The following is a 19,858-nucleotide window of genomic DNA, read 5'->3' as shown; positions in this document are numbered from 1 at the left end:
ATCATGGGTTGCACCCCTAGACCAGGACTGATTGTTTTGGTAAGGTGTGAGGGTGAACTGCAGCCTTTCCACAGGGCACAGCATGTCTTATCTTCTGAAAAAGTGAAACAAATTGACCGTAAAACATAGCAGTGTCCTTGCGTTGCCACTGTAGTGAAGCCTCCCTATAAATGGGTACCTCTGACTGATGGCAATGGAGGAGGGCTGTGACACAGATTATATGGTAATAGATCCTGTTGGAATACCAAATATGGACATAGCCCTCACTGCATTTTAATCCTAATCGGCAAGAAATTAGTTGTTCTCCCACGAGCCCTACTCAAAAGTTCTACTTATTAGGAGGTCCTCTGGGTTATGGTTCCAGTCCCAAAGGGGCATTACTTCCACTCTCCAGCCGATCCCATCTCTAATAATTCTAATACTGCAGCTTATGCATGGCGTGGATTTGAGAAGTATGTTTTTTCTCCTTTTTTTCCCTCCCTTTCTTCCCCACCCTTCCACTATTCAGGAAAGGGCAAAGGTTGACCTGGAAAGGAAGGCGCTAGAAAGCTTGCAGTCCCGGTGCAGCGATTTGAAGCGACAGGTGGATAATTGTCCAGAATCAATGAGGGAGCAGTTACAGGACCAGCTAAGAAGGGTCAGTGCTTCCTTCCGGTGACCACAGGACCGCATGGCACCCACTACCGCCTTCTCCTTTCCTGCTTATATGCTGCTCACATTGTGCTCTAGGGAGCTGCGAGAGCAGGCCATCAAGATCACACACCTCCAAGGCATCTGAGATTTGTAGTTCTAAATGAAAACCTAACACCACCACAGGCTGGGAATGTAGAGACCAAGGCTGAGCTGGCCTGTTCGTACCGTGCGTTTTGTTCATTGCTAAGGTTTGCTAGGAGCCTAACTCCTCTGGCAGGGTCACTCCACCTGTGCGGAGTCCGGAAACATAACCACACACCTTCTACACAAAGTCCTTAAATGATTATGCACTTACTCTGAAGCGTGTTACCTTAATGAGGCCCACAAAAACAATTGTACACCTTTGCTTGCACATCCAAGTAGTTTGCATAGAAAGCTCCTGCATAATCGCATGGTATTAATAGCCTGCAAACACTGCACACCTTCTCCAAAAAGTCCTCGAATATCTGCACATCTGTGCAGCGTTCGAGTTCATAAATGGCTACACACCTTATTTGTGAAGCCCGCCTTATCCACAGAGTAGTTTCATGCACAGTCTTCATTGTGCACTTTTTTAAACATTCCAGCTCAGGAGTACTCTACAGGTAGCTAAAATGTCCCAACAAAACCACCAGATTCACAAGCATTTTACCTCAAAGTAATAGGCAAATTTTAGGCCTTAATTCAACAAGAAATGTAATCCCAAACAGCATCATCCATTTATAACCTTTACAAGATCCACAAGAGCAAACTACTGCACCATCACTGACCGATCCAAAGGCCGACTTGTGAAGTGTCATCACAATAAACCACAAGAACTACTTTGCCAGTGTGCATCTGCAGTAGACATTTTGTTTGTTAGTTTATTGTGGCCTTAGTTGCCTCATTTAGCTAGGCTTGTACGACAAAGCCTTTGATATGTAAACATTTACATATGTAAAAAATGTCATGCATGTGATCATGCTGTTGAGAAGTGAGGTGCAAATGGAAATTAGCCTACAGAATTAGTGTTCATGGAGAACAGAAAAAAGATGATAGGTGTGTATAGAGTGAAGAAAAAACATTTCCTGCAGACCCTTTAGATATTCTGTAAATAGAGAACCCTGTAAAGAAGTAATAGCCATAGATGAACTGGGGACACATTCTGTACACCGGCTATAGAGCGGCATAATGAGCACAGATCGTGGAGACATGATGTACACAGAGGCCATGGACGCCTTCACGGCAACCTTCTGTACACAAAGGGGCCAAGAAGATTGCATGTCTACAGATAGACTGTAGAGCTATATTGTACATAAAGTCTGTAAAACTGGACAAAGGATCCCATAGACGAATATCTTAGAGATAGCATCCACAGCCGGCCCATAGAAATGTTATATGCAGATGGAATACAATAGGCTTTTTTTCTAGATACACCATAAAGATTCTGTTTGGAAGAGAAATTACTGCAACAGCATAGTCGGTAGAGACTCAATCAAGAAGCAGAATCCACAAATGGAGTCTGCATATAAGAGCACCACAGAGATTGGGTGTGCACAGAGAGGAGCCACCATGGATGCAAGAGTGTATAGCCTATAAGGGTAATACCATAGAGGGATTCAGTACTGAACAATTGTAGAGGCATAATATGCAACTGAATCCTATGACATTCTCAACACTGAGGTCTTACAGACACACTCCGTACTGAACAAGTCATTGTAACTTCACATATATGAAGCAGATATCAGAGGAATGTTTTCTTACACACAGAAGAGTTCTGTCCGTAGATATCAGAAATATTCACTGCTCCTAGAGGAGATGCACACGAGAGACCCATTGCCTTTAGTTTGTAGGTCATAGACACCCGTTGGGTTTTCTACAGCGGTACATGCTATCGTCATATTTCCTGACAAAAGGGGTCCGATCCTGCAAGACTTTTTGGAATATTTATTCCATTTCACCAATAAACTTCTTTAAGTGGAAGTAACTCAGTTGTGGTCATAATGAGTCTAGAACATTGTCTCAAGCCTTCCCCACCAATTCACTTTGTCTTTGTTTGTTGTCAAATTATCATTTGTACTTTGAAAGTTAATCTGTCCCTTCAAAAAAAATACTTTTATAGCAATCATGGGAGGATGGTAGGTGCCATCTTTAGTTTAGGCCCGTTTATTATTTTTCAACCATTTCTTTCCTTCAAATGTGGGAGAATTTTAACATCAGATTTTTTTTGGCCCATGTCTGCAGCAGCATTGTTAAACTACACGTCACGGCAAGATAGACTTCTTTGCATTGTCTATGCATAAAAGCCTTCTTATTTGTTTGAGACAACAAACTTCTTGATCCAAACTGCACACCTTTCCTAAAAATAAGAATACATCTTGAAGTGCAGCTCTGCCGTATCTTGACGTTGTCCAATTAGACTCCAATATTGTGAAACTGAGTGGTTTCTGAAAGAAATTGAAAATTAATAATAGTGGGCATTATATGTAGTTGTCTTCAAAGGTATTCTGTTGGTAAATTCGAGCTTGAAGCTCTACACTGTGTTTTTGGTAAAGTGAGGATTGTCTATAACAAAAGAAACTACCAAATGTACCCTACTCTTCGGATTCACGTAGAAGTGTTCTACGGGGCATTCTTTCAGCAAATATGTGGAGCAAGTCATTGTATGTTTTCTCTCCCCCTTTTTGATGTCCAGATCATTACCAAATCCAAACAAATTCCATAACAAGATGGTGTTGATAATACCAACTAGGCTCAATCTGTTCTGGTGTGCGGAATTTCTTCATCACATGGAATAAATTCCACATCTGGGGCCGTAATATGCAAATGGCCCATTTTCATTGTTTGCGCCTGGCGCACCTTTTAAACCGCGGGCCCGGCGTAAACAATGAAAATGCACCATAACATGAATCCCCCACCCCAGGGCAGCCATGCCCCCATGAAATTGGAGGAACGCCCTCTGAAGATAGCCCTGGCACTTTGTGAGCCAGCACTATTGGTATTACTGAAAGGGAGACACAAGCGTCTGCGACCCCTTCTGTAATACAAAAGTGCTCGGGGGCACTCAAAGCGGGCGCAAACGCCCGTTGTGCCCCTGGGGCACTTCTATAATATGCCACCTGTGTTTCTCAGGGAGACATACTCAACTCTTCTGTGATTTCACTGCAGACGTGCCTTAAACTTTTGCAGTTTGCTGGAGCAGATTCACTGTACTCTTTCTTGACAGTAAAATTTTAGTAGGTTAGTCTTTAAAAAAAAAATACTTCGATCTTATTGTGTTTTTGAAAAAAAAAATTGAGCGTAATTTTTTTGTGCTAATGTTCCTTCCAGTGAGACAACGTAGAATTGAATCTTATGTCGTGATAACCAGGTTTGTGGTCCAAATTTATGAAAGCATTTATTAATGTTATTAATGGCATACTGGCTATTTACCCTGCATAGTTACCTTTATGTTTCCACAGTCCTCTACAAGAATAGTTAGTGAAATTTACACTCATCCCGTCGAAAAACTCTATGAAGAAGCATACTCTGTTGTTAATAGGGATAGTGTTATTCTGATGCTCCCATTTCTTTTACCCTATTATATTCTTAAAGTTTGATGTTACTTGGTCAATTTCCATACTTGCATATTTCCCAGCCCTTGTACCCATTTCGTTTGTATTTGTAACAGTGTCAAGGGTTATGCAGTAAAATATAACTTTAGCAAGGGCTGTGCAGTGAAGTTAGACAATATAGGAACTTCTCATGCTTATTGATATCCAGACTTTGTAACTTCCATCTATTTAACTAGAGGTGTTGGAAGTCATGATGTATACGGCACTCCAGAGAGTGTACCGGCTCGGGAACACTTATATTACAGGTAAGTAACTGGTCAGAAAGACTGTCCTTCAGCTTTGAAGTCCTAGTCACAGTGGCATCATATCCAGCTAACCTTCACGAAGGCTCTTTACTGTTATTTAGACTTGGAAAACACAAGAACAACACATCCTGAGTCTCCATGGTACAACAGCTGGATTTACAAAACTGGGCCCTGGCTCAGTTTTCAGCACTGCTCCTCAGCCTCCAACAGATCTACATTCTGTCCTGTGCTCTCACCCTTTTCTCTTGCCCTCTATTTCCTGCATTTCATGCTTTCCATCTCCAGATGTCCATTGTTTCCTACTTCCCCTCCCATTTTTGGTCCATTTTCCTTTACTTTCCTCTTTATCAATCCAATGTCCCATTCTTTCATCTGCTGCTGTTGTGTGCCTCCCATTCTGCCCTGCACCTGATCTTGTCTTCCCTTGCCCCCCTTTTTCTTTCCATACCCCCCTTTTTCTTTCCATACCCCCCTTTCTTCTCTCTGTAGCCTTTTTCTTTTCTACGCTACATCTTTTAGCCACATTCATGGAGATTACTATTTTCATGATAGGATGCAATATCTCTATGGTTCTTCCTTTATGTCCTGGAAACCCATCCAGAAGATGGCCAGTATGTTCCTGGAGCTATAGTAGTAGTCACAAGAAACTGGTGGGGTGGGCAGATGGAGAAGCCAGGATGATGAAGACAGGACCGTCTGGCATGAGGATGAGGATGAGGCAAGAGGCCCAGAGAATGGAATTGGACATCAAAGGTGGTCAAGGCCATATGTTGTAGAGTGAGTGTGAGCCATTGAACATAAAAACTGGGCAGGGTCATAAAAGGCAGTTTGGGGGGGTTTAGGAGGAAGGCAGCTGGAATGAGATGAAGCTTAGAAGTGTTTGTATCTTTTGAAGGAAGCGGAGAGCCTGGATGCACAAACCAAGCTGTTTGAGGACCTGGAGTTCCAGCAGCTGGAGAAAGAGAGCCGATTGGAGGAGGAACGGGAGACTGTGAGCCACCAACTCCTGCAGAGCAAGGCCGAGTACCACCGCAACATCGCCAAGCGGAAGGTACGGGCAGACTTTGACATGGAGGGGAAACTAACCTGTCTGGACAGAAAGGGCTTGGGGAGGAGCGGAAGAAGACGAGGTGCACAGCTACTGCAGAGCAGTGCAGAATTATCACCACATTACCAAGAGGGATGTAGAAACCTCTGTGACTAAATGGGCTAGAGGGCATGGAGGCAGAGCAGTCCAAGACCTTCTGGGTAAGGAGATACTATAGAGGAAGGAGTTATGAGATGCCATGCAGTGCAGCACTAGACTGTGAGCCCTCCATATGCTACATAACAAGGCACAGTGCCGCCATGACACTGCCAAGAATAAGTTATTGGGTCGCAAGGGGCTTTGGGGACTTGGGAGAGTTGAGAGACAGCTTAGCAACACTGGGCACTTAAGGAGTGCAGCACAGATGCATAGGCAGGTACTCTCTAGAGGATGGGAGACCATAAGGGATCCTGCTTCTGAAGAGCACAGCAGTGCTTCTCTCCAATATCTGGTGTGTTTCATCATTGAGTCAATTGGTGGACGGGGAGTAGCACGGTGATTAAGAAAGTGGACCGCATATTGTCTGTAGGGGATAGCACAGGTTCTCAAGGAGACTCAAAGGGGAGTGTGAGGCTTAGAGAAGGCAGTGGAAGCGGTCTGTGCCTACGGAGGAAGCACAGGTCTTGGAGGGGCAACAAAGCAGTGGTAAACTGAATCCTGGAGTGACGTGGCTTGGGTGAGTAGCAAAGAAGGTGGGATGGCAATACGTTGCTTGGGACTAAGGCCAGCACTGGGTGTAAGTGAGAGTGCAGGTTCTGAAGGTGTGCATAGGGTCAGGAAGGACAGCATATATTATGGAGGGGCTGAACATGTGACACCAGCGTCTGTAAGGCCTTAGAAGGCATGTGGAAAAAGTACATGTAGGATGGCAGCATATGCACAAGAGGGCAAAACATTTCATGAAGAGAATGATAATACTGGAGAGCAGAGGTAGAGCACCTGGAAGAGTTATGGTCTGCTCTGGTTGCCCTCTCCAGGCCTGAGTACATACCTTGTGATGAGCAGTGAAAGTGATTGTTCCCGGTAACAATTGGCAATGTTAACACACTTCTCTGACCCATTCACGTCTTTGTAGGAGCGGGTGACAGCACTGGAGAACCAAGCCAATCAGATACGCATGCAGGCTGCACAGGAGTCAGAACGCGTCACCAAGGAGAAGAATGCCATGCTGTTGCTGCTTCAGAAGGTATTGCTAGCTCACGCCTGCTGGTGGAGGCACTGCATAGTGGGCTATGGGTGGGTATTTGAGCCTATCTTACACTGTACTCTTTGGGATGCTCTTCACCTTTCAAATCACTAATTCCGCATTGGTCACAGAATTCTCTGCATAAACCGAGAATTTAGAATTGTCTTGGTTTCCATCTGTAACATGTAACTAGAAGACGTCTTATTCAACATGTGTGATCACAGCTGACAGTAGCTAACAGCTTAGAGAGTAGAGAATACATGGTGCTTACTTCTGTTTGCATTTAACAACTACAACAGTGCCCCTTCTAAACCACTTCTGATCACCATTTCCCAGAGCAGATTGATTGATTTTTGCTCATCGGCCTGACCCCTCAGAGAAACGCAATGAAAAAGACTTATGGTGCAATGCTGCTTTGCACCCGCATCAGTTTTACCTTAAGGCCGGTGGCTTCAGTTTATCTCAAATATCTTTGAGTGGGTGCCCTAAGAAGCCTGGAAATGGTGAGGAACCTGGCCGAATACCCATGCTGTTAGCTGCAGGTCCTGATAAGCAGGTGTAATCCGTAGGCTCACATTTTAGTTGCATCAAAGTTCAGTTTTGAATGGTGCAGACTGACTGTAGAAATGATATCGAAGTTGATGTAAGTGAAAAAATACTTGAAAAAGGCCGTAATGTAAGTTCAGAGCAAAAAAGTGACTGGAGTACGAATGAAAGATTCTTATAGGTAAATGCATTGCACTACCAGTCCTCTACACAGCAGTGCTCTGCTACAGAATTTCGGTACAAAAGGGGGTGGTGATGGACGGAGCATCTGAACCAATCAAACACTCACACCCAGTCAACAGATCTGGGTTTAATCCATCACCGTTCTTTAGCCCACTCTGCCACCCCAGTTCAGACATGGCCATATGCAAATCAGTCTGACCCTGTGCCTCATGGGAACAGTCCAGCCCGAACCGCCAAGCCATGCCTTCCCTGGACCGGAAACAAGCTTCCTAGAACCGGTGTCTGGCATTTCAGCCGTCTTCAGCCAGGCTTGCTTGAATCCAGTGGCAAAGTGAGCAAGGGACTCACGTCTGAGCATACCCTGCCAACTTATGGTGAACAAAGCGATACAAAAGGTGGTGGTGATGGCCGGAGCATCTGAACCAATCAAACACTCACCAATCAAACACTCACACCCAGTCAACAGATCTGGGTTTAATCTATCACCGTTCTTTAGCCCACTCTGCCACCCCAGTTCAGACATGGCCATATGCAAATCAGTCTGACCCTGTGCCTCATGGGAACCGTCCAGCCCGAACAAAAGAGGGTGGTGATGGACGGAGCATCTGAACCAATCAAACACTCTCACTCTGCTTGAGAATTTCAACATGGAACAGGCTAGGTGGATCAAAGAATTTTGCGCCCAGCCTCAGGACCATCCTATTGATACTCTTGGCAAGCATCCTCACAAGCCTCTAAGCTTCACAGGGTTACAGTCTCTCCAACGCCCTATCTAATCCCATAGGCTTGTGAGTCATTTGGAATTCGTGGCAGTTTTGTTCTGCTCTCGTGATAGTGCCCTACCTTTTCCAACACATGGGTTTTTGCCTTCACACAGAAGTCTTTCCTGTGACCTTCAAGTATTACCCATTTCTAAGCAGTAGAGGATCATGTGATACTGAGAAGCTTTGACCTTTTCATTATCTGCAGGAGCAGAACAGAGATGCCACTTGACACCTAGAATCTCTGACCTACTTACATTACTGACTACTCAAATTTTGTAGTACCTAGAACCTCTGATGTTTTGACCTCGTATGACTGAAGAGCAGGAAGACATTCACTAGAGTCTAGAATCCCTGCTCCCTTTGCATTCTCTATTGCCTTTGTTTTGCATTACAATGAGACTTCATTTTCTAAGTAGCTCTACCCGTTTGTTGCAGGAGAAGGAGGCACTTGCAGCCCTTGAGAAGCGATACTATGCAGTCACTGGTGGGAGGACCTTTCCAAAGAGCCCATCTGCCTTAAAAGAGGTAAGATGGGGCAGGAGTATGATTCTAATATTAGACATTTACTGCTAGCCTTGATAGGCTCTGAGCTGCTGCAAGATGTATTTAAGACACAATGTTTTATCAAGTGTCTACCTTCTACAGTTCTGATAGGTGTCAAATATTGGAGGCAAGCTAAATAAGAATTTTGATAATGTAACACAGTTAGGCAACAATGATGCTTTTGGAGTTCAAATCTGCTGAGCATTTACCAGGTGCATACAATTTGTAGACATTGAGAAAAACAAGTGGCCCTTTTTGATGCAGTCACCACTTTGCAAACTTATGCATAGCAAGGGAGTCTGCAACAACTGCAGGTACAAAGCTATTGTTGCAGGTAAATAACTGACATAATTGCCTTTCTTGGCAAAACTGACAGCCTGCACAACCAATCAAAGACCCAAGCACTGTCCAATTAACAGGTTTCAAGTGTGAAACTTTTCTGGATTCACATGCTGTGCATTATTCCACCATCTAGTGGTTGAGTCCTGAATTCTCCTTATAAAACGTTTGTCCTTCTACTTTTTGTTGTTTTTTTGTTGTTGGGGGCTTTGACAGACCTCCATTTGGTGTCCTCTTGTGACATCATCGTGCTTCCTCTGGAAGCTCCCACCTTTGGTCGCCATCTTCAGGTTCTTTTTTTCCTCCATCGGGTCTGGATGCCTACTAAAGGCTCTCGAACATTTGGAAGCAACCGAAAAATCAAAAGAAATTCAGTGAAAGTTAACTGAGGGAAGGAAACATCTGAAGTAGGTACCAGAGAAGTTTTTTGAGAAGTTTGTTTCTCTTCAATGGTTCCAGAGAATCCACATGCAGGAAGCTCCCTGTGTGTTGCGATGGAGAAGACTCCATTCCAGTTTTGCAAGAACTGCCATCATAAGTTTTCCCAGAAGGACCAACACCCGGTCTGCAACCTCTGCCTGCCGGTAGACGACCGTAGTGAAGACTTCAACGTCTGCTCAGTGTTCACATTGAAGACTCTGAGAGTAAGAGAGTGGTAGAAAAGGGCCTGCCACACACGCAGGGCCAACATCCTCCACCGTCTCTACAAGACTTGAGCCTCAAGTGACGAAGAGGAGAACCTCGCCGAAGGACCTGCTGGGGATACGGATGCCAAAATCCAGATCATGGACATCCACACTCAAGGGAACAAAAAGACATCCCAACCGAGGTAAGAGAATCATCGTCTGCATAAAACTTATCTGAGTTGCGAAAATCTAGCTCTAAAACCTCGGCGGGAGCTCAGGCTCTTCCACACACATAGGTTTGCCCATGCCTCAACACTTATTTATTTTGAAATAAAGCTGAAATAGAATCACATCAGCTGAGTACCAACCAGCCCTCGCCTCAATGAACAGACACGTTGTATACCAGAACAAGGCAGGTCTAACTATGACGTTCCAGGCCCCACAGAACTTAATGTGATCCAGTTCCTTCACCTGGGAGGTGAAACTGCAGGGTCATGGAGGATCGCACGTCGCCAGTGAAATAAAGTTGCCTTCCACACCAGGTAAGTTGAAAGGTCGGTTTATTTAAGAGGTAAGTACAGGCAAACCTGCTGGGAGATGCTCTGCACAATAACTGTTCCAATTCAAGCGTCATGGAATTCCATGATAAAATGGACTTCCACAAGCTGGAAACCAGAGCGAGACATAAGAGCGACACATACAGTATAACACCAATCCCAGCTGATTCAGTAATAACATTGACTGCTAGGAAAAGAGCTAACGTCCCAAGCACAACAGGGCCTCCTCCAGACAAGGAGAGTAAGAGGTTGGACCTCATGGGTCGAAAGGTGGCGAAGTCCTGCAAATAAATGGCGTATTGCAAATTCCAAGCATTGCACAATTATCATGCCTATCAACATTGGGAAGAAATAGAGGAGTTGATGAAACCTCTCCCTGAACAATACCAAAAGAAGGCTGGACCCTTGTTCAGGATGGCAGAAACATCACCAACACATGTCTAAATTCTGGATATATGACGTTATAACGCATACTTTTACAACGCATACCTTTACAACGAAATTTTTACAACGCAAATACTATTACAACGCATGTAGTTACAACGCATGTTTTTACAACGCAGGTACCTTTACAACGCATACCATTACAACGTAAGTATTGGTAAGTATATATTAATTTTTTTATTGTAAATTAATTGAAATTAATATAATTTAATGTAATGTAATGTAATTTAATTTAATTTAATTAATTTAATTTAAATTTAATTTTACTTTATTTTTACCCTGTACCCCAAAAACCCAAAACTGACCCTGAACCCTAAAAATACCCCTTTACCCAAAAACCCCAAACTGACCCTGAACCCTAAAAATACCCCTTTACCCAAAAACCCAAAACTGACCCTGAACCCTAAAAATACCCCTTTACCCAAAAACCTAAAACTGACCCTGAACCCTAAAAATACCCCTTTACCCAAAAACCCAAAACTGACCCTGAACCCTAAAAATACTCCTTTACCCAAAAACCCAAAACGACCCTGAACCCTAAAAATACCCCTTTACCCAAAAACCTAAAACTGACCCTAAACCCTAAAAATACCCCTTTACCCAAAAACCCAAAACTGACCCTGAACCCTAAAAATACCCCTTTACTCAAAAACCTAAAACTGACCCTGAACCCTAAAAATACCCCTTAAAAAAACCCAAACATATAACATTTTAATTATAATTATATACTTACCAATACTTGCGTTGTAATGGTATGCGTTGTAAAGGTACCTACGCTGTAAAAACATGCGTTGTAAATACATGCGTTGTAATAGTTTTTGCGTTGTAAAAGTTTCGTTGTAATGGTAGTGCGTTGTAAAAGTTGCGTTATAAAGGTAACATACACTAAATTCTGCACTGGATGCAGCTTACACATCAAGCAGACCGATGATAGGCATCACAGAAAGAAGACATGCCTGGTTAGGGATTTCAGGTTTCAAACCTGAAGTACAAACTAATATTCTAAATGCAGCATTTAAGGGAGAACAATGATTCAGGAGTGCAGTAGATGAGGCTGTTAATCAGTTAAATAAGGACGCCGAAACAACAAAGTCAATGGGAGCTTTACAAGTCAGAGGTAATATGCGTAGAGGATCACTCTACCTTTACTAAGACCCACAGGAAGGGGCACCTTCCATCCAGGAACCTCCCATCAAACATATCAGGGAAGAAGTCCGTCAAACGAACAACACGGTGGGCACTCCCAGCAGGGAAGACTGTCCGTTTGCGAACGTGGAAGAGGACAACCACAAAGGGGAGAAGCTCCCCCTGCAAATATTTGACTCGACCAAGATCACAAGAGACATTCTAAAGAGATCCAAGAGTGCAGTAATAAAACAAAAGACAATCTAATGTGCAAAAATAGAAAATCAATAATTCCTACATTCAACCCCAGTAGAAGGCAGAACAGGTGTGGAGGGAGACCACTTCAGACAAATGGGTTCTACACATAATACAATACAAATATTGCATAGAGTTAGACAAGCCACCTCCAGGCAAGTGTCCAAGGAGAAAGGTACATTCAAATGAGGAAACAATTAGTCTACTCAAGGAAGTGGTGGAAATGTTAGCAAAAGAGGCCATAGAATTAGTACCAAAGATTGTAAGAAACAACTGAAATTATCCAACGTATTTCCTAATGCAAAAGGTAGATGGAACATTACACCCAAAACTAGACCTGAGGCTTTTTATTTAACAAGTTTATAAAAAGGCAAACATTCAAAATAACCCTACAAGAGGTAATACCACAACTACAAGTTGGGGGGTACATGGCAACAATAGATTTAAAGGACGCTTATGTACACATTCCCATGAACAGAGGCTACAAAAGATTCCTCAGATTCATGGTAGACTGTTCAAGTTATTGCCATTCGGAATAAAATCAGCACCAAGAGCATTCACAAAGGTGTCTGGCAGCAGTAGCAGCATATCTGCAAAGACAAGGCATGCACATTATCCCTACCTAGACGACTAGTTGGTAAGGGCAAACTCACCCAAGAAATGCCAGGATCACATTCTGCAAGTAATGAAGACTGCCAGCTCGGATTTTCAATAAACATGGAGAAGTCATATCCAGAACCAGAACAAGAGAAGAATTTTTGGGGCCAGGATAAAGTAATTCAAGGGAAAGTATTCCCTAGTGAGAAGAGAACACAATCCGTATTGAAGGAAAAACAGCTGTACCGGTAAGGACAAGCTCTGACAGTAAGGACGGTGGGGAACCTATTAGGAATGATGACTTTTTGCATCTCCGTAATACGAAACACAAGACACACGTGAGACCATTTCAGGAATGGCTACAAAACCAGTGGTCACAGGCAATGGGGAGTTGGGAAGATTTAGTAGTTGTCATGCAGCAAATGGAAAAAGATAGCGTGGTGGAACAGATCAGATATAACCCAGGGAAGAACATTTACAAGACCAACTCCAACAGTGACCATAAATAGGGACGCATAACAGATGGGATGGGATGCACACATGAACAATCTCAAAGTAAGAGGAGTTTAGAAGGAGCAGGATTCAGTGCAACACATCAATATCCTGGAGCTAAAGACTGTGTCCCTAGCATTAAAAGCCTTTCAGGGAGAGCTGTGGGGCAATGCAATATTGATCCAAGCAGCCAACATAACTATGTTTTACCTAAACAAGCAGAGTGGGATTCAGTCTCTAGCGTTGTCGAGACTAGCACAAGAGCTCTGGAACTGGGCAATTTAAAGGAAGGTGAAGATCTTAGCTGTCCATCTACTAGGAAAAGACAATATTGAGGCAAACAGACTGAGCAGGCAGGCGACATGTTCTCACAAATAGGAACCAAACCAAACTGTACACAAGAGGGTCTTTCAAAGATGGGGAACTCCAGAAATAGATGTTTGCAACTCCACAGAACGCAAAATGCTGAAGCTTTGCCTCCAGACAATGTAACCAAAAATCCTTTGTCAATGCACTGTTGATAGATTGGTCAGGGAGAGTTGCATACGCTTCACGCCCCCACCCTGATACCACTAGTTCACAGAGTGATCAGCAAATGCAGGATCCATGGTATGACCCTGATTCTAATCGTGCCACAGTGGATGTGGCAAACATGGTTCTCAGAACTAATAGAACTAAATTGTCAGTCTAACAAGATCTGCTGTCTATGCCAGAAGGAAGGGTGTTTCACCCAGAACCAGAGTCTTAAAGCCTGGCAGCTTGGCTCCTGAAAACCTAGAATTTGGACATTTAAAGTTACCAGAAAATACAGTGACGGTCCTAAGAGAAGCAAGAAAACCAACAAATAGAACGTGTTATATAGCTAATTAGAAAAGATATTCACTTTGGTGCCTTAAAGTTTATTAAAAAGTAATACTAGAGATAAGACTGTATTAAAGTATTTAACACATCTATTAGAGTGTAGACTGACTTATTCATCCTTAAAGGTCCATTTAGCAGCAATACAGTGGCTTACACAAGAGGCCACATTGGCAGATGTTTCTTTACAGCACCAGTTATTAAGCGGCTTCTAGAAGGAGCAAAGAGAAGTGCACCTTCGATAAAGGTACCAGCATCCACGTGGAACTTAATAGTGCTTGCAAAACTGATGAAGACACCATTTGAATCTTTACACAAGGCTGCCTTGCATATGCTCACACTAGTAGCCATTACCTCACTACGCAGAGTTAGTGAATTATAAGCACTCACCTTGCAAGAACCTTATTTCCAAGTACTCAAGGAAAGAATTGTCATGGGAACCTACCCACATTCTATGCCAAAGGTTATATCTCAGTATCTCAGATCCACATGAATCAGAGTATACAGATACCAAGTTATTTTCAAAAGCTAAGGAGACGCTCAGAAAGGGTATTACACACTCTAGATGCAAGACGTGTGGTAATATATTACATTGAAAAGACTCAGGCGGACAGGAAGATGAAACAGCTCTTTGTTTTGTTTGCAGATAGGTTTCTAGAAAGACCAGTTACAGAGAACACAATTGCAAGGTGGATAGCTCAAAACATTTAGCTGTGCCATAAGAACACAGGAAAGACATTATAAAAGACTCTGGTGCACATTCAACAAGAAAGAAAGGAGCAACCATTGCCTTTCCAGCAAATACTGTATTACAAGACATTTGCAGCTACTTGGTCATCAGTGCACACATTCACAAAACACTACTGTGTGGATATTCCGATGAACAAGGAAGCACAAGTAGGACAAAAAGCCTTACAACATCTGTTTTCAAATCGTTGCACATCTTCAACCAACCACCACTGTAGTAACAAACAGTTACAAAGTCAGTTCACAAGCGAACCCTCCCACCTCCTCCAAGAAGATGAAAGAAGGAAACGGCAACAAAAAAACTAAAAGGAAAAATCTGAAGATGGAGACCAAAGGCGGGCGGGAGCTTCCTGAGGAAGCACGTCACAAGGGGACACCATATGGTGGATTGTCGATGCCCACCAACAGCAAAAAACAAAAAGGATAGGACAAAAGTTTTATAAGGAGAATTCAGGACTCAACCACTAAATGGCGGAATAACGCATCTTGGATGTAAGTCGATTCCCCAACAACACCAGAATGTCTTACACTCAACCTAAAAACAAGGCATCTTGGCTGTACTTCGATACCTACTCGGAAGATGCAATACGCAAACTGCTCTGCACCTTGAAGCCCTCTAATCACCTCACAGACCCTCTACCTGCTAATGCTGTAAAAGACTTCATCCCCTTGCTCCTCCCTCTCTGGACCAAAATCATCAACTGCTCCCTGCAACAAGGCCTCATACCGGACTCCCTCAAGGTGGGGCAAGTCACGCCTATACTCAAGAAACCTACAGCTGATCCGTCTGACCTAAACAATTACCGGCCCATCACCAATATCCCCACCCTGGCCAAACTGCTGGAAAAATGTGTCCAACTACAACTAACTAAACACATTGACCAATTTGACCTCCTCAACCCTCATCAATCAGGCTTCCGAGCGAAACATAGCACGGAAACAGCTATGACACACATAATTGATGACGCCCTCCAAATTCTTGACCGCAATGAGTCCTGCCTCCTCATCCTTCTTGACCTCTCGTCAGCATTTGACACGGTCAAACATGAGAACTTGCTGGAGCTGCTAAGCACTAGAATGGGTCTATCGGGAACTGTTCTCAAATGGTTTTCGTCCTTCCTTCACAATCGATCACAGAAGTTCAAGATCGACAATGTGCTATCCACACATGTGCCTGCAGATCTAGGCGTCCCACAAGGATCCTCCCTCTCCCCCACACTGTTCAACCTCGTCATGGAACCGCTCGCCACCCTGCTCCAAGCTTCCAATGTCCAATTCCATATGTACGCCGACGACACACAACTCTATCTAAAGCTACAATCTCCGGAAGATATCAAACATCTGAACTCCACGCTTATTAACAATCAATCTTGGCTGGCAGATAATCACCTCAAACTAAATGCTCTGAAAACCGAGTTCCTACTCATCTCACCCCGACGAAAACCTCCACCACCCAAACATGGCTCAATAATCTAACAGCACTCAATGTTCAACCTACCATCGTGGACTCGGCGAAATCCCTAGGCATCACACTCGACGCCAAGCTCAACATGCAACAGCACGTTAGCAAAGCCACAAAATCAGCTAATCTCCAAATCAACACATTGAGGAAAATTAAACCTTTCCTCCCTGCCGAAGACTTCCAAACTGCTGTACAAGCTCTAGTCATCCCTCGAATAGACTACGGAATTGTGGCCCTCAGCGGACTCCCGCTATCCACAACAGCACCCTTAAGAGCCTCCCTGAACGCTGCCGCGAGACTCATTACTGGCTCAAGAAAATATTCGCATATATCCCCAGACTTAAAGTCTCTAAAATGGCTGCCTTTTGAAGCCAGAATACAGCTAAAAATTGCAGTTATGACACACGCGGCCGTGCACCACAATGCACCCAACTACCTCGCTCAAAAGTTGTCTATCTCAGGAGGTTCGAGGTCCAATAGAAGCACAAAAAACCTACTACTGAAACCTCGTAGATTCCGGAAAGAGAAAACATACAAGCGCTCCTTCTCTGGAATGGCACCCAGGATTTGGAACGCGCTCCCGCCTGAAACTAGGCTGATCTCCTCCACTGCACTCTTCAAGAAAGAGGTGAAAAGCATCCTCCTGGCCAAGATCTCCTGAACATGATTGGTGCTGGATCAGAGACTCTGCATTGCTCTGTATCACTGCTCACCTTGTCCTCTGGCACTATACTTCTAACCTGATGTTGTCACTACCAATATATGTTACACGTTGATTCACTCTCCAGATGCCCTCACTCAGTGTTCTCGCTACACTAAGACTTTGGTATAAGCCATCCACACACAAGGTACACATGAACACCCCTGTAGTGGGATCAATGACTTGTGCCATCTTATATTACTTGTTTACCTGATTGTATTGTGATATGTTCATGTATGTCACTATTACCCCACCATGTTAGCGACTACTATATTGCTCCCATTGTCTCTGTTCACTCATGTTTCATGTATGTCACCTTTACCCCACCATGTTAGTGACTACTATATTGCTCCCACTGTCTATGTTCACTCCTACTGCCCCTACCCTGTCTTTGTGAAGCGCTCTGATATCCGTAAGGATCTTGTTCGCGCTATATAAAACTCTGAATAAATAAATAAATAAATAAACACACTCAATGTGAATCCATAAAATTCTTGAAGCTGCAAAACTACACCAGCAGATAAGAAAAGTTATGTTCCTGAGCAGGTCTGTGAAAGAGCAAGTTCACCATTGTATTGCAATCGCACTGCTTCTTGCAAAAAAGGTTTGCATGGACTGAACATTATAGAACAATAAACAATGTTTGAAAACTGTAACTACGTAGCTCATACAAGTTAAGAAATTGATAATTTCATGGTGCATAAAAACCATAAACACTGCAATAGATGTGTACTTCATTAGAAAGAATCGCGCCGATATTTACTTTCCATAGTTACAGATTTTGTTGAAAGCAATGTCAGTTTCTCTCAAGCCCACTGAGGAAATCTAATAGACAAACCTACTTTGAGAAAAAAAGCATCTATATACTACATTTATCTTGTTGGAGGTTGTACAAATATTCTAATGCAGTTTAGTCATAAAGGTTCCAACAAGTGTGTGTTACTGGGTCTTTTATGTTGCCTAGCAATAATATACTAATAGGCGTTGGGCCTTCCATCACTTGACTACCGTGAGGCATGGTTGGTGTGGTTCAGAAGTTGGGCCTGATACTTCCTGTCTTCCTTGGGTCATTTGAGCATAAACATCTGTACAATAATGCGTAGTGCTGGTCCTCATTTGTTCTGGCATAGTGAGAGAGAATAGGGTGAAGGAGGAGAGCAGGCTGAAGCAAGCAACTAGACCATAGCTGGGCAGAGATATAAACAAACACAGATAAAGATATCTACCCAGGGCTAATAGTTGACATTAGACTGGACAAACACCACAGATGCATATTTGTTTACTCTTCCCACCCATAGACAAAATGTAGATAACTGTCACACCAATGTCTCTGATATGGTTCCAGGGTGACCCATGGGGACATTCTCTTTGAAAAAATGTTTTTTGCTGTTTCTGGAGTTGTTTTAGTTGCAGCTGAGCTGCCCTGCAGCATGGATTCTTTTTGCCTGCTCCTACAGTGCGCTGAAACCCAGAGTCGAGTGCAGAACTAGCTGCCTTCTGCTTCTATCTCACCTTCCTGCACCACGTCACAGAACTTAACTTACTAATCATCTGTCTCCATCTTCTTGCGCTGGTCACTCATATTACTGATATTGCAGCTGACCCCTTCCAGGGCAGGTTCTCGAAGAGGGCCACAAGGGGATGGCTTAGGGAAAAGGTGTGTTGGAAGGGCTGGTATCCATTATTCTTGGCATTAACAAAAACCTTAACACTTAAATGCATGGGTGTGTCCCATATGTCCAAACAGGGTCCCAGGTAAGATGGCACTTGTCTGCTGCATACATGCAAACTGGGAGGCTTAATAGGTTTGGCACTTGTACACTTTCCAAGCAGATTATCTGACGGAGGACGCTGTGAGAATTGAGTTAATATATAAACTATCCACACAACCTTTCTGATTGATGCATGCTGGGGACCTCATCTAAAGTTTGGAAGGAATAGAAAATCCACCAGTTTCTGTGGAAAACTCTAAATGTGGAGTATAACCCATCAGTAGAATTTACTCCATAATACTGTCTTTTTAGTTCAGTGGATGTTAGAATATTATACTAATAGCTACAACTGGCATCTCTCTAACATTAAGAGTAAAACACTAGTGTCTGGTAGCTGCAAACTAACAAGTAACTATGTCTACCAGTGGCTGAATCTGTGACTTTTACCGATTTAGTAGAGATGATCTCATTGCATAGATTAGGAGGAATGGGCCAAACCATGTAATCCTTGGGGTGATGGAATGCCTTGGTCACAACATATAAATCAGTGGGTTAAAGAACATAATTCACGCAATATAACCCAGAGGTTGAAAGGGTGTGGACTGTCCCAAGTAACTCATAGAAGTTGGAAAAATAGGGCTCAGCTATCTTGCAAATGTGTCTTCCAAGGGTGGGGACAGCTTGTCCTGTCATGTGGCTTAGAGAGCCACGGAGAACCCAGTTTATGCCATGTGACTCCTAAGTGTGGGGAAAAGCCTTGATCATAACACATTACTCCCAGAAATGTAGGGCCTCATTCATACCAGGTTAAAGCCACGGGTGGGATGAACTTTTCAGATCATGTAAAACCAGGAGGGAAGAGTATTGTGGGTGAGTATTGTTTGAATTGCCTATAAGGCCAGATAGTGTCTCGCTAAATAGTTATTAATTTTATGGTCCGATATGACTTGTATTACATTTCTGCATGTTTTCCCAATATCTGGGATCTGTTATTTAACACAAACTTCCCACTTTTTCTCCACCGTTGGTCTATCTTCTTTCTACTTTGTCTTGCTTCCCTGGACTCTGCTTCCTCAATTGTGCATCATGGAAGGCTGCCATCTCCTCGCCATCCACCCATCACTG

At 43.4% G+C, this 19,858-nt stretch overlaps 1 protein-coding gene across 10 annotated transcripts in view; it reads left to right on the top strand.

Annotated features, from left to right (window-relative positions):
- Nucleotides 1-19,858, top strand: part of PHLDB1 (pleckstrin homology like domain family B member 1) — a 417,405-nt gene that overhangs the window by 290,707 nt on the left and 106,840 nt on the right. For 7 of the 10 annotated variants that reach the window (XM_078682222.1, XM_078682223.1, XM_078682224.1 and 4 more), the window contains 4 exons: nt 509-637; nt 5,406-5,561; nt 6,673-6,783; nt 8,712-8,801. In XM_078682222.1, coding sequence (XP_078538348.1) covers nt 509-637; nt 5,406-5,561; nt 6,673-6,783; nt 8,712-8,801 — 486 coding nt within the window. The remainder of the gene's footprint in view (nt 1-508; nt 638-5,405; nt 5,562-6,672; nt 6,784-8,711; nt 8,802-19,858) is intronic. The other 3 variants (XM_078682232.1, XM_078682227.1, XM_078682231.1) reach the window with 1 other exon arrangement.

The sequence above is a fragment of the Lissotriton helveticus genome, chromosome 3_1 (genome assembly GCF_964261635.1).
Source record: "Lissotriton helveticus chromosome 3_1, aLisHel1.1, whole genome shotgun sequence".
NCBI classification, from domain to species: Eukaryota; Metazoa; Chordata; class Amphibia; order Caudata; family Salamandridae; genus Lissotriton; species Lissotriton helveticus.
This window is presented reverse-complemented; position numbering and strand designations above follow the sequence as displayed.